This window comes from Mirounga angustirostris, unplaced genomic scaffold, assembly GCF_029215605.1.
Source record: "Mirounga angustirostris isolate CCGP_5_RB_7025 unplaced genomic scaffold, mMirAng1.0.hap1 SCAF_11, whole genome shotgun sequence".
NCBI lineage: Eukaryota > Metazoa > Chordata > Mammalia > Carnivora > Phocidae > Mirounga > Mirounga angustirostris.
The window spans coordinates 32,679,372-32,694,300 of NW_026991719.1; the positions used below are offsets into that span (position 1 = coordinate 32,679,372).

The 14,929-nt window shown below is 44.3% G+C and overlaps 1 protein-coding gene across 1 annotated transcript in view; it reads left to right on the forward strand.

Moving 5' to 3' along the window:
- Positions 1-7,333: 7,333 nt before the first annotated feature.
- The window catches only part of LANCL3 (LanC like family member 3), a 93,061-nt gene continuing 85,465 nt past the window's right edge, over positions 7,334-14,929 (forward strand). The window contains exon 1 of the mRNA XM_045876222.3: positions 7,334-8,022. Coding sequence (XP_045732178.1) covers positions 7,450-8,022 — 573 coding nt within the window. The 5' untranslated portion in view covers positions 7,334-7,449. The remainder of the gene's footprint in view (positions 8,023-14,929) is intronic.

The window sequence follows — 14,929 nt, forward strand, 5'->3', positions numbered from 1 at the left end:
CCAAATTAGTCCAGACCTCTTTCTTTGTAAGTGACAGACACCCACTTGAGCAAAAAAAAAGAATGTACTGGGTCCCATAACTGAACAGTTCTTCAGGTAAAGCCAGGCGTGGGTGTACCAACAATGTCATCAGGTCATGTTTTTTATCTGTGACTCAGTTCTGCTTTCCTCTCTGTGCTTTACACCTGCTTTCTCCTTGCATTCACAGGATGGCCACCAGCAGCTGTAGATTTAATCCTACTTTAGCAATCCCAGCTTTCCCGATGGTTCTAACCTCTCAGAATTGCTTCTCCATGGGCAGGCCTGGGATATATGCTCACCTTGGGGACACAGGAATGGTTCAGCTCCCTTCAAATTACATGTTATGGGTTGTTTCTCCAAGGAAATTCAAGATATTATTGATAGGAGAAAGGAACAGAAGCTGGGTTGACAAGCACAACAGACTTTGCTCTGAAGTCTAGGTGCATGCCTTTTCCCATGTTCTCACTATATTAACCGATTTCCAAAGCTTGCCTCCATCAGCCTCCTTTAATCACACTTACTGAATTTTGACTGCATCTTTGGGACTTAAATACTGAAATTATATATATACACACACACCATATATATATTTCCCCATAATAAGACTGAAAGTCATACTCAAACGTTTTCAAACTGCATTAGCCATTGTCCTTCTTCTCATACCTATTCTACCACCTATATCCTTTGACTTGGTGTACAGCACCTCCACTGGCCCAATTGCCCAGAGCAGAAACCAGCCATAATCTTTGATTTTTCTTTCTTACTCCCACATCCAGTCAGTCATCAAACCCTGTAAATCCTACCTGCTTAATATCTCCTGACTCCTTCTAAGTCTCTCCATGCTTCCTGCCACTGACCTAACTCAGATTTCCTCATTTCTTGATTCTACTTACCATCCTGATAAATCTTCTGCCTCTCAAATATATCCTCCAATTTTCTAGAAAAATGATCTTTCCAAAGCACAGATATGATCCCATCACTCTTCTTTCCCACCATTCAGTGACTCCCTATTGTATGACTGCAATGGGCCTAAATTTCCCCATTGTTAAAGGAAAGGATTAAATTGATGATTTCTTGGATCTTTCCAGCTTCATGATTCTGTTAATCCTTGTCAACCTAAAGCAGTTAGCTTTCTTTGGTTATCTGGTAATGGATTTTTCTACCTTTTGGACTATGGGCTGGGACGTCAGTTCTTTCTGGATATCACTCCTTATTATATCTCATGGGAATGCTGAGCCAAGATATATTGAGAAATCACTTCATATTGAGGACAGTTGGAAAAGTGTGAGCATGAGCATTCCAAAGTCATAATCAGGATCAATTATTTGAGACATATCTGATCTTCTAACTACTACCCAATCTTTTGCATTCATGCAAATGTCTACAAATTGTATCAGAGAAAAACTCTACCTTATATTTCTCACATTGAAACTTCTTCCAACAATGAGAACTATAGATGTAGAAATAGAAATATTGCTTTATCATAAGACAAAAAGAATATTAATTAATGCATTATTCATTACTAGGTCATTATTTGACATCTGTTGAACTATACCACAGGGATTCTCAATCACTCTTCCCCTCCTAATCCTGAATATTGGAGAAAACCTTAAAAATGACTACATGTAGGAAACTGTTAACATTTTTAAATTGAAGAATTTACTCTAACCAAAGGAACATCCCCATCTTCACTTGCCAATTTAAGGTAACTTTACACAGATTCATTAGTGTAAAATAGAAGCATATCTATTTTAGTATTTTGCCCCACACAGCAGTAATTTATTATAGTGCATTCGAGTCATACATCCATACACACACATTATAGTACCCAAAGGTATAATTGACATATATTATTCTCATATCCAGTAAGGTAGGGTGTACATTACTTGTTCTTGGCCAATGTGACTGATCACACCGGGCTGTCCCTCCTTCAGAAAGAGTGATGGGTGACAGTTTACTTACTTCTTTTGCCTAGTTTCTAATCTGCCATTACATTGTGTGCTGGCAATCATGTTTGACATGTAATGGCTAAAAATTGCTTAAAATGGATAATGTTGGATATAGAGAAAAAGAGACAAGAAAGAAAATCAAATCTTATGTCAAAAATGCACATATTTAGGGCTGCTTATACAGAGAAGCACTATCAAGAAATTGATCATGAAAGTAGACTACAAAGCTCAGCCATGAGTTAGGGATTGGTGGAAGTTTTTGACAGTAAGAAGGGTATCACCGACATTGATAAATATATATTGAGAAAAGACTGTGTGCCAGGCATTAATCTAGGTGCTTGGGATAAAGCAGGGAACCATGGAGACAAAAATGTCTGTCCTCGTGGGGATTACATCCTAGGAAAAGGAGACAAGAAACAACATAAATCAGTAAAAATATATAGTGAGTAGATACTAATGGTTGGCAGGGGAAGGTTATAATTTAAATGATAAGTTATGGAAGACTTCATTGAGAGGTGAAGGGGCAAGTATATCTTTTGAAGAGTATTCCAGGAAGAGAAAACTGCAAAGAAAAGAGAGACAGAATGAGTGAGAGAAAGAGAGGGAGAGAGCATGAGAGGAGGGAGGGTCAGAGGGAGAAGCAGACTCCCTGCTGAGCAGGGAGCCCAGACGCAGGACTCGATCCTGGGACTGAACCGAAGGCAGTTGCTTAACCAGTGACCACTCAGGTGCCCCCAAAGATTATTTTCCAAGTTAAGGCTCTGACTAGCATGTCTGAGGAGTATCAAGGCAGCCAGTGTGGCTGGAATTGAAGGAACAAGGGGAAAAAGAATAAGAGGGGGGTTAGAGAAGTAAGAAGGGCGAGATGGCAGTGGGCCTTTTGGGCTGTCCTATGGGCTCTGGATTTTACCTTGAGGGACAGGTGCAACACTGACATAAATCAGAAGATAGGATCTGACTTCTTCAGGCTGCTATTTTGAGAAGGGTCTTCAGGGGACAAAAGAGCAGAAGCAGGAGAGGTCTCCAAAGTTTAGGTAACTAAGCTAAAAAAACCAGAGCAGCATTTCCAAAGAGAATGTACTATAAGGACTAGACATAGCTCTGATTGAGTCAACTAAACCATTTCTAGGATGAGCCCTTGGAGCAAAACTTCAGAAAACTTTCTGAAAGTATTTTTAAGATCGTTTATCCCATAAAATGTACTAACCCTTAAGTGTTGAGGTTTGACAGTTATAAAATTACTGAGTTTTTTTTTTTTCCCCCATATTCACCCTGAGAGAGCAATGATTTGCATCAGAGAAACCCTTTAATATTTTCTTCCTGGATAGTTTTGCATAATTTTTATGTGGCTTCCTTGAGGAACCCACTAAAACTATTTTCCATCCATAGTTTTGCATAATCTGCATAATAAGGAAATCCTGAGGAAGAACTAGGAACTGGGCAATTCAGCAAGATCACAGAAACCATGTGTTGGGAGCTGCTTGTCAGCAAATGCTGCTAGAGATTCTGTAAAGATCAGGACAAATCTTGCAGATAAGGGCAAAATAACTGCCTTTGGCAAGATTTTGTATAGGCTGCAAATTTCTTTGTGGGGTCATTGCTACTTCTAAAGAATCCATCTAGAATTATTATTTTGGAACACAATTTTCTGTGTGCCTCCATACTTCCTGTCTCCCTGTGCAGAGTTCCCCAAAATATTCCTCTTCCTATTTTTTGCCCTGTTGAGGGGGCAGTACAGATTATAGGGGACTTTATGGCATTGGATGATGGGAAGCTAGCAAGCTATTCTACTTACCTTTGCTGCACAACAAATTACCCTAAAACTTAGTAGCTTAAAACAACTACTTTCTTTTGCTCATAATTTTGTGGGTCAGGAATTCTGGAAGGGATTGGGATGGTGGTTCTCATAGAACTTCTGTCATCTGAGGGCTCAGTTGGACTGTATATCCGAGGTGGCTCATTCAAATGGCTGTCAGCTGATGCTGTCAGCTGGGCTGTCAACACAAGCACCTGTAAGTGGCCTCTTCATGTTGTCTGCACTTCCTCACAATATGGCCGCCTCAGCATAGTCAGATTCTTACAAGGTGGTTCAAGGCTCCAACTAGGAGTGGTCCAGCATGTAACATGGAAGCTGCACCATTTTTTTTTTTAAATATTTGGATGCCATGCAGTATAATTTCACTCACATTCTACTGGTTATGTTAGTTATAAGTGCACTCGGATTCAAGAAGAGGGGACACATACCCTACCATCTGATGAGAGGAATGTCAGTGTCCGATTGTAGAGGAACACGTGGCATAGGAGATGTCATTAGGGCCGTATTTGGAAAAAGAAATCTCCTACACCTGGTTAGTTAGTAAAAACAGATTGTGTGACGTCACTGTAAAGTGTATAGGTCACCAGCCTGTGGAGACAAAGAAAGGAAGCGGAAACTGCAGAATGTTTACATTCTTGCATTCATAAGAGCAAAAGGATCCAAGAAAACAGTGAGGGTTTCATCAAGTCAGGGTAAACTTTCAACAGTTTACCCTGCATTCTTTATTCTGCATTCTACACTCCAGGTTCCCTTGCTGTGATGCTCTCATAGTAAGTCATTCATCATTTCACAAACCTTTATTGAATGCCCAATACATGTGCCAGGGACTATTCTAGGCTCTTGGTGCCTACCAGTAAATAAATGTAACAAAAAGCCCTACCCTCATGGAGAATGTATTCTGGTGGAGTCATGATATTAAAATAAGCAATACTGCTTGTGAATTAAGTAAATGGCAATGGGAGGCAAGGCCTCATGTGGTCTAAAGAGCTAGCTCCACCCTGAAGGATGCTCTGGACTGAAGTTTTGCCAGGTGATTGTGCAACAGACCAAGTGGTAGGGTCTTCGGGAAAGACATTTATAGGGAAAAGGGTTAATTTGTCCTATGAGTTTAAGAGGGCTTCTGGATACCGCTAACTTCTTGCTTCTCCCAAATCATGCTGTTTCACTGTCCAAAACCCCTAGAAGCCCCAATAATTCACCCCACCCTGTATACACACCCTTTGTCATATACTTTACAGTTCCATAAAGACACCCTGCATTTTTCATGTGATTTACCAATACATTAAGGCAGGTAAAAATGTGTCAGCTTTAAGACCAGACCTAAAGAAGTCTTGCACGTTTTCACCTGGGCTCTTACCTCTCTGCCACTGCCATGCGGGCATGCTGGGATTGGCTGGAGGAGGAGAGACATGTGAACTAGAGCCCAGTTGCACCAATCTCCCCAAGCAACAGCCAGCCCACCCCCAGACACATGAATGAGCCCAGCCAAGATCCCAGATGCATGAGCAGTAAACTTATTGTTACAGGCTACAAAATTTTGTGGTTGCTTGCTATGCAGCATTTTGGGGCAACAGAGGGGGTGACACAACTGGGAAAGGGCAGAGCGCCTTCTCTTGAGACCTGCTCACTGGTTTTTTTGTTTTTGAAGTCTGTGAGCACAAGGCCCTGTCATTGCTGCTGGTGCTACCCTCGTGCTGGGATTTGTGAAAGGATAATCGAAGTCAAAATTAACAGAGTTGCCTCTAGATTCATGACAAGGGGGAGGTGTGGAGCAACGAAGTGGAATAAAGCTTCATTCCTGCCTGTGAAAGTTTGCATTTTAGGTCTCCTTGTTGGAAGGGACAAAAGTCACTCCTAATGTTTACCACGATTGAGGCATGAGGAAAAAGGCCCAAGGAGAAGCGAACTATTCCAGTTGCTTCTTTGATACCCTTAACCCATCAAGCTCCCTGCCTAAAAGTGAACTTAGCTTTTTTATAATTCAAAATAAACCTGTTTTGGCAGTGTTATAGGAGGATGGAGGCCACAGCATCTACTCTGTGGATGTGTTAGTCCTGGCAGTAATCCTGGCAAACAGAGCTCCTTTTCCAGAATGCATCGACAGAGGGGCAGGCTATTTAATCTCTGCTTCCAAATCATTGTGACAATTACCACTTTTGAGGAAAAAACTGCCTCCAAACAAAACTGGCCCTTCAAGTATGTGGAGCATTTGTTCTCCCCACCAAGTGTCAGAAACTTTTCCAAGAGCCACTTATTCTTTTGTGTCTCGCACAGTCCCTATCAAAATGCAAATACCCCTGGGAGAGGTGACCTCTTTGGCCTTCACTTGTCAACACTTTGGGAATGGAAGAATTATTTTAAAACAGCTGAATGAAAGAAAGGCAACTTGTTTGTGTAATTGTTCATTTTCTGTCTTTCCCAGTGGACTGCACGCTCCAAGAGGTCTAGGACCGTGTCTACTTTGTTTATCCATCTATTTCCAGAGTCCAGGACACATAGGAGACCCTCAATAACGCCTGCAGAAGGAAAGCAGAAGGGAAGAAACAGGAGGAGGAAGGAAGGGAGGAAAGAGGTTAACTAAGGAACCGCAGAAAAGGGTAAAAATGCCGAAAATTCTCACGCAGCATTTGCCCTTATATTAACTAGTAAATGACGTCACCATATTTACTAGGCTCTTACTATGCATGCATGGGAGGGAGGGGTCTCTAGAGTAGGAGAAAGACAGAACCCCCCACCCTCTTACCTTAACCTGGTGTATGTAGTTCTTTGAATTTTTACTCCTGTGTACTCCAAGAAAAGCAACACGACAACCAAGGCCAAGAAAATTTCCCTATGGGGCCTTCCACCGATTCCATGCTTGACACGTGATGTACTCAAAGCCCTCAGCCTTTGGGACTGAAATATTCAGAATGAGAATTCCAAAGTGACCAAGATGACAAAACAAGTTTCAGGAGGGCGCTCCGTTTTTTCCTAGTTTCCCACCTCCCACCCCCAGTTCAGTGGCTTCTCAACCTTTAATGTGCACGTGAATCACCTGGGGATCTTGTTAAATATGCTGATTTGATTCGATAGGTTTGGGGCGAAGTCTGAGCTGCTGCGTTTTTAACACGCTCCCAGGTGATGCTGATCTGCCGACTCGAGGACCACACTTTGAGTGTACTAGGGACTCGAGGTCTTCACCTCCAGCGCCAGGTGTGTGTGTGCCCAGCCTCAGCTTTCCGGATCGGTGTCCCGCACGTCCCCGGCCTTCCGCCGGGAAGGGAGGAGCCGGGGGCGGAGCGGGAGGAGTGGCGCGGGCCCCGAGTGGGTCCTGCCGGAGATCACCTCGGCCCCTTGGAGAGGCGGCCGAGCTGCGGCGGCGCAGGAGGGGGCGGGTTCGGTGAGGGCGCGGCCTCTCGGAGGGGGGCGTACGACGCGCATCCCCCGCGCCGGCCCGGGCCACTCGCGAGCTTCGCGGCAGCCCGGTGCCCCACTTGGCAATCCGCTCCCTGCTTCTTCCTCGCGCCCGCCTCCTCTAGTCACCTCCCGTCTCAGCCTCCCTGCTCCATCCCCGCCGCATCAACCGCCAGCCGAGCGCCTCCGAGAGCGAGAGGTGGTGCGCGGCGCTGCAGGGCGCGCCCTCCAGCGGACCCCGGCCCAGCACTGGGGGGCACGGGCAGCAGCATGGACACCAAGCGCTGCTTCGCCAACCGCTTCGATGACTACCAGGGCAGTCTGCTGGCGGGCCAGTGCGAGGAGGCGGTGGCGCCCTTGGTCACCGCCACCATCGAGCGCATCCTTCAGGAGCTGCCCCCGCTCGGGGGCGGCGCCGAGGCCCGGGGGGCGGCGGCCGCGGCCAGCAGCTGCCAAGGCGGGCTGTACGGCGGCGTGGCCGGGGTGGCCTACATGCTCTACCACGTCTCGCAGAGCCCGCTCTTTGCCGGGGCCCGGGAGCGCTACCTGCGCTCGGCCAAGCGCCTCATAGACGCGTGCGCCCGCGCCGAGGAGTGGGGCGAGCCGGACGCCGACACCCGCGCTGCCTTCTTGCTCGGGGGAGCGGGCGTGTACGCCGTGGCCACGCTCGTGTACCACGCCCTGGGCCGGTCCGACTACGTGCAGCCGCTCGGCAAGTTCCGGGCTCTGTGCGCCGTCTGCGCGCCGGTCTCCTTCCTAGAGTGCGGCTCGGACGAGCTGTTCGTGGGCCGCGCGGGCTACCTGTGCGCCGCGCTGGTGCTCAAGCAGAAACTCGCCCAGGAGGTAAGAGGCAGCCCCGGCCGCGGGGGGGCGCTCGCCGCCTGCCCGGCCCTTCCCCGGACTCCCGGCTGCGGGAGCAGCGCCCCCGACTCTTCTCTTTCTCTTTGTTACTCTGTCTGGCGCTGTCGTTTCCTCAGTCTCCAGAGGTTCACCTCTTGTTTTTGTCCGTCTTCCCTCCTCTCTTTTTCAGTCTCTCATTTGTTGGGATTCCGCGTCTTTGCGCTTTGTTTTTGTTTTACACCGAACGTGGCATCTCCCCAGATGCCTCTTTGCCCAACAGCTTCCTGGAGGCCCTTTCAAGTGAGGGAGAAAAAAAAAAAAACTCCTCGAAAATGAAAGGGATTTCCCTTCCTTTGACCTTCCTGTCAAAAAGCTGAAGCACCCTCGAATGTTAAAAGAGTATTGGAAGTTTGGGGGGCTGGTTAGACTATCATTGTTTCCATCGCTAACGTGGAGGTAAATGGCTTTGGCGACTGCCCCCCATCCCCGCGCGGGCGCGCGCGCCTCGGTCTGTAATCCAGAATTACTGCCCAGCTGCGGGTCTGATGTGCTGACTGTGGTTGCTTACTATTCAGTTCATCTCAGGGCTCTTTTAAAATGCCTATCTGATGGGGGTGTCCTCTTTTAAATGCATAAATGTAGACGGAAGTTTACCCCATTGGAATCGAATGTGCATTTTTCATTCTAAAACGCGTAGATAGGATTGTCTAGACGACAGCGTTCTGAATAGGGCAGGTTTTCTTAATGAATAGCTTTCCAGTGGCTCCTTGAAGTGAATTGGATTTCACAACTACATATGGGTTTGCTTGTTTTTTTTTTTTTTTTTTTTTTCTGGATTCACTTTGAATACAGCATGTGACTATTAGAAGAGAATGTGCCAGTTCCTGTGGAGTAGGGGGAAAAAAAATCCTCCAAAGGATCTTAGTAACTAGAACTGAAAGCGAGGCATTTTCATTCATAACCCAGTGGAGCCAAATATTGTTCTAGGGAGGAAGTGACACATTGAACATGACTTTATTTGGGTGAAAGAGGCGTTTGAAGAAAAATTAAAGGTACACAGTATTTTTAAAGTGTAATTAACTTAGATAACTTCTAAAATAACAGAGGCAGACTTGATTTTTTTTTATTTATAGAAGGTGAGGTTGATCCAAGTGAGAAAAACATCACTAAAGACTGTGCACTATGCTAGAACAGCAGCAAAGATCTGTGTGACAAAGTTGTCTTGAAATAGTTCACTCTGCTTCTGAGTCACTGTTATCTGCTAGCAGTTCCCCAAGGGCCCTTCCAGTTGTATAAAACCTTTTAGAAGGCCACGGGGCTATTTACATATCATTTGCATACATTTGCATCTGCTCCTCAGACCTTGCTGTCTGGTGGTAGGCAATTTTCAAATTCGGGTTTTTTTTTTCCCCCTGCTTTCCCTTTTTGTGCCTTGGGGCCTTCTCTACAGAATGGAGTGGCAAAGAGTGGGAGACCCATCAGGTCATACAGGTGGAAACAGACCTCAAGGACTCGTTGCCCCAAAACTGGTGGCCCAGGGCCAGTCTGCAACACTGATCCAAAAAGACATTTATTAAGACCTCTCTGCCAAAAAAAAAAAAAAAAAAGACCTCTCTGCCGCCCTCCTGCCAAACCAAATCTGTCTTTTAATACTAATCAATTTGAGGTGCTTTGGCCCCTACTCCCAGGAGACAGAACAAGTTCTGAGGGTTAAACCCCCCCCCCAAAAAAACAGCTCTTAACCTGAGCAAATAAGCCAGTCTCAGTGCCAGCCTCAGCTGCAGTAATCTGAGAAATTCAGGCTTGAAAAGTGCAGGGCAGGGGCTAAGCACGCCTGGCTGGAAGCCCTTATGAGGGGAAAATAAGTCTTCTGCGCCATCCCCACTCCTGCATCCTAGCCAGCATATGGCTTTGCCCTTAGTAGATGATCCATAAATGTTGATTAAATTGAGTTGCCAACTTCTGTCATTTCTCTATAAATATAATCTGTTATTGTGTCCTGGGTTTCTTTCCTTCCAATGTCATTTATGTTCACTTTCCTCTGGCAATTCCCTCAGTTATCACCCTACTCTAGATCCTCCCCACACTACTTGGCACAGCTTTGGCACCTAATAAATCAATGAATGAATGAATTCCCATTTACTGGGATTAGTGCAATATACTCAGCTGGATTCTCTCAAGCCATTACACTTATCTCTTAGAAACCAATCTTAAAAGCACTTCATTATGCCATTTCCCCACTCAGCATCCTGCAGAGGCGCCCTATTACCTTTCCTTCAGTGATTTCTCATCTTTCTCAGAGCTCAGAGCCTTAATATGGCCGAGAAGGCCCCACATGATTTGGCCCCCCCTGCATACCTATTCCACTTTTGCTCACTCTGCTTCAACCACACTGGCCTTCTTGCTGTTTTAGGCATTTATTGTCTCGGGGTATTTGTACTCGCTGTTCCCTTTGCTTGGAGTACTCTTCCCCTAGCTATTTTTATAGCTAGCTCTTTGACCTTGTATAGGTCGCTACCTCTTCAGTGAAGCCTTCCCTGTTCACCCTCTATGAAACTGCAACCTTGTCCCCTGACTTGATGCCCTTTACTTGTTCCATTTTACTTGTTTATGTCTTTTCCAATTAGAAGGTAAGCTCTATATGTGTAGAGAGTTTTTATTTTATTGCTATATGCCCATCATTAAGATGGTACCTGGGACATATTCAGGTTCTCACCTTTTCTTTTGGGATTATTGCAAATATTGTTTATGGCTTGCTTTGCCACTCATTTTGAATGGTAACCCATTTATCAATATTTTCCTTTATGGTGGTGCTTTTGGTGTCATACTGGTAGGAATATGCCCTATTGGTAGGACCTCTTTCCTGTCACCAGGGTCTCAGTAAATATGTGTTGCCGGAATAAATGAATACGACTTTCTTGGAAATTTTGCCTCAGATCAAGCTTAACCTTTAGACTGGTGCTTGTTAAACTTAACGTTCACGGGAATCACCTGCAGATCTTGTCAATAGAATATGGACTGATTCAGCAGGCCTGGCATTGGGCCTGAGATTCTGCATTTCTCACAAGTTCCCAGGTGATGCTGCTGGTCCAGGGATCACGCTTTGAAGAGCAAGGCAATGCCATGCTGCATAGGTTTTGGCATACCAGTCCTGTCTGTTGAGCTATGTATGCTATAAGACACCATTCTCTGAAGCCGGATATATTTTTTTATAAGGCTGTAGTTGAGAATACTGATTATCCTATCATGCTTTCATTATAAGGACCCACAAGGGGAATTTCTCTCAGTACTTAGAGTACAGAAATAGTTGTGCTCTTCCTGGAAATTTATATATTTTTTTAATCTTCAGAATATGTCACATAACTGACATGTTTCTCTCTTGAGGCTGGCTATTAGGAAGCCTATGGCCAGAATTGCCCACATAAGCTGGTGTAAAGTGCCTTATATACTTCTCCATACTAGCGTTTAATTTGGGGTTTAGATTTTTTCTTCCTTAGTCTACCCTTTTTTGACTTGTCTTCCTTCCATCTGATTTTATTGTTTGCATTGATAAGAATCAGAGATGAGAAAACACGTGTGTCAATGTACGTAGAGAGACAGCGACAGGAAGAGGCACTCTAACCAGGTAAGATATTTTTGTTCAATTTGGCTCTCCTGGAAATACTCAAGGGAAGTAGTTTTGATGGTTTGTTAAGCAGATATCCTTGAGCAATGGGGCACTGAAGCCCTATGAAATCACACTATAAAAACATATTGGGTCCATTCTGCTTTCCAGATGGGTGAAAATGTAGCAGGGAAAGGAATTTAGAAAGAAATGGTGGAGGGATAAAGGGACCACAGTTAAAATAATAACTTTGCCGCTGGATGACCTTGGACAAATAATTTAACATGTCGGAGCCTCAATTTCCTCACTTGTGAAATGGATGAATGATAGCTTCCTTTTCACTTACTTCTGTCGTTTATTCCTTCATTCCATGAATGTCAGGTTTTTACATGTGCCAGGCCCCTTGCTAGATGCCAGGACTTAGTAGTGAACAGAAGTCAATATAATTATGTTGTGGCAAGTGCTCTGAAGGAAGTAAACAGGAAATACCTGGGGACGGGGCAGGATAGGGGAGGGGAGGGGTGCTGCTTGGCAGACAGTAGCGAGGAAGACTTCTCTGTGGAGGTGATGTCCTGGTTCATCACTGAAGCCTGAGCACGAAGCTGCTGCTTTAAGAGCAGGCATTCCAGGCAGAGGAGACAGCAAGTTTGAAGCCCCCCGAGTTGGGAATCTGCTTGGAGATTTCAAAGAAATGGAAGGCTGCCTGCGTAATGGGTGCAGAGTGAGCTAGGGCTAGAGGGATGGGAGAGCCCCCAACCGGGTAGGAGCCTTGAGCCAGCTTAAACCAGATCCTGCAGAGCCAGGTCAGTCAGGAGCTGGGGCTTGTTTCAGGTTTAAATGGCCATGTCTTCATCTTACTTACTTTTAAAAAAGATCACCGGGTTTTCTGCATGGACAGCAGATGGAAGGGGCACTAGTTTCAGGGGGCCTAAACCCCTTTTGTGCCAAGGACTCCTTTGTAAATCTGGTGACGCCATCGATACCTCTTAGAATATCATTTTTAGGGGCATAAAATCAAACACTTAGGATTACAAAGGAAGCCAGTTATATCGACATTCAGTTACCAAAACGTTTAAAAAATTGTGATGCAGTAGCATTTGTGTTTCTTTATTAACACGTTAAATAACAAGATTTTGCAGCAAGCCTAAGGATTATGGTACCTTTGAAAGAGTGATGAGGGTCAATGATATTTCAAGCTGTCTTCAACAACTGCCGTGTGATAGGAATCTAGCTGTGATTTCTATAGGTGGCAAAGTCACAAGTACTTGGGTGGTTTGTGGTCTGCATTTGTAATGAAAGGAAATGCTAAATTGTTCAAATGAGATTTGAGGAAATACAGATGTGATTTTATTTCCCCAGCCAAAGGGGACTGGTCTGGAAGTTGCTGTGGTGACTCACTTTAGATAAAGTGCCTAGTATAGTGCTTGGCACACAGTAGCCGCTTAATGGAATCAATGCTGTTCCCTTTTGTGTCTACTAACAGAAAATCAAAGTGATTCTGAACATCATATAGAAAATCGTACCGAATACAAGGAATCTATCTTCCTGCCGTAATTATATGTATCTATTGCTAGATTGTTAATTGGGTCTTGGGCTCATTCCTAAGGCAGGTGGTTGGCAGCTGTGTAAGTGGGGATGCTTTTAGCTGCAAATCATAGAATGTCCAATAAAAAGTGCTCTGAATAATGGGAGCATTTATTACCTCACTTTCTAAGGGGTGTAGAGCTAGGCCATTACAGATTGGTCCAGCAACTCGAGAAAGTCATCAGAACCCAAGCCCTTTCCCACCTTTTTCTCCGCAATTCTCAGTGTAGGAGCGTCCTACTCTCTAGGGTTGCAGGATGGCTATTGTCATTCCAAGCATTATGTTCCCATACAACTAAAGTAGAAAGGAAGGGTCTGAGGCGTTTTTCTTGCATCTTTAAAAAAAATCATATAAAACATTTTATACTTGAAGAATTTCCCTTCTGCCTTATTGTCCAGCACGTAGTCACTGGCCACTTCTGGTTTCAGGGGAGGCTGGGAAGACTAGTGTCCTTCATTTTTAACCTGGATCATTGAATGCACGTTCTGACAAGAAAAGAGGAAGGAGAAGGAGAAGCTGTTGAGTGGATACCAAAATGTCTGCCTCCTGACGCCCCTTGGCAAGGTCTGTCTTATGACCTCCCACTTCCTTGGCTGTTGTGAATAATGTTGTCATGAACATGGGGATGCATACATCTCTTTGAGATCCTGTTTTCATTTCCTTTGGATAAATACCTATAAGTGGAATTGCTGGATTGTAGTAGGGTAGTTCTGTTTTTACTTTTTTGAGGAACCTCCAGACTATCAATTTACATTTCCAGCAACATTGCACAAGGGTTTCCTTTTGTCCACACCCTCACCAACACTCGTTATTTCTTGTCTTTCTGATGATAGCCTTCTAACAGGGGTGATGTAAGATCCTATAGTGGTTTTGATTTGCATTTCCCTGGTGGTTAATGATGTTAAGCACCTTTTCATGTACCCGTTGGCCATGGGTATGTCTTCTTTGGAAAAATGTCTATACAGTTCCTCTACCCATTTTTAAATCAAGCTGTTTGTTTTGCTATTGCATTGTATGGAGTTGTTTATATATTTTGGATATTAGCTTCTTATTCATAATATATTTTGCAGATATTTTCTTCTATTCCATAGGTTGCCTTTTCATTTTGTTCATAGTTCCCGTTGCTGTGCAGAAGCTTTTTAGTTTGATGTAGTCCCATTTACTAACTTCTACTTTTGTTGCTTGTGCTTTTGGTGTCCTATCCAGAAAATCATTGCTAAGACCAATGTAAAGGAGCGTTTTCTTTGTTTTCTTCATGTTTCACAGTTTCAGGTCTTATGTTTAAGTCTAATCCATTTTGAGTTAATTTTTGTGAGTGGTGTAAGATAGGAGTTCAATTTCACTTTTCTGCATGTGGTTATTCAGTTTTTCTAGCACCACTTACTGAAGAAACTATCTTGTCTCCATTGAGTAGTCTTGGCTCCCATGTCAGATACTAGTTGACCATATATGTGTGGATTTATTTCTGGGCTTTTGATTTTCTTTCATTGGTCTATGTTTTTATGCTAGTACCATACTGTTTTGATTACTATAGCTTTGTAATATAGTTCAAAATCAGGAAGTGTGATGCCTCGAACTGTGTTGTTCTTCCTTAGGATTGCTTTGGCTATTCAGAGTCTTTTGTGGTTTCATGTCTTTTAGTATTTTTTCTAGTACTATGTGGACTAGGCATGGTGAGTGTGAGCACCCCTGTGTCTTGTTCCTGATCTTAGAGGAAAAGC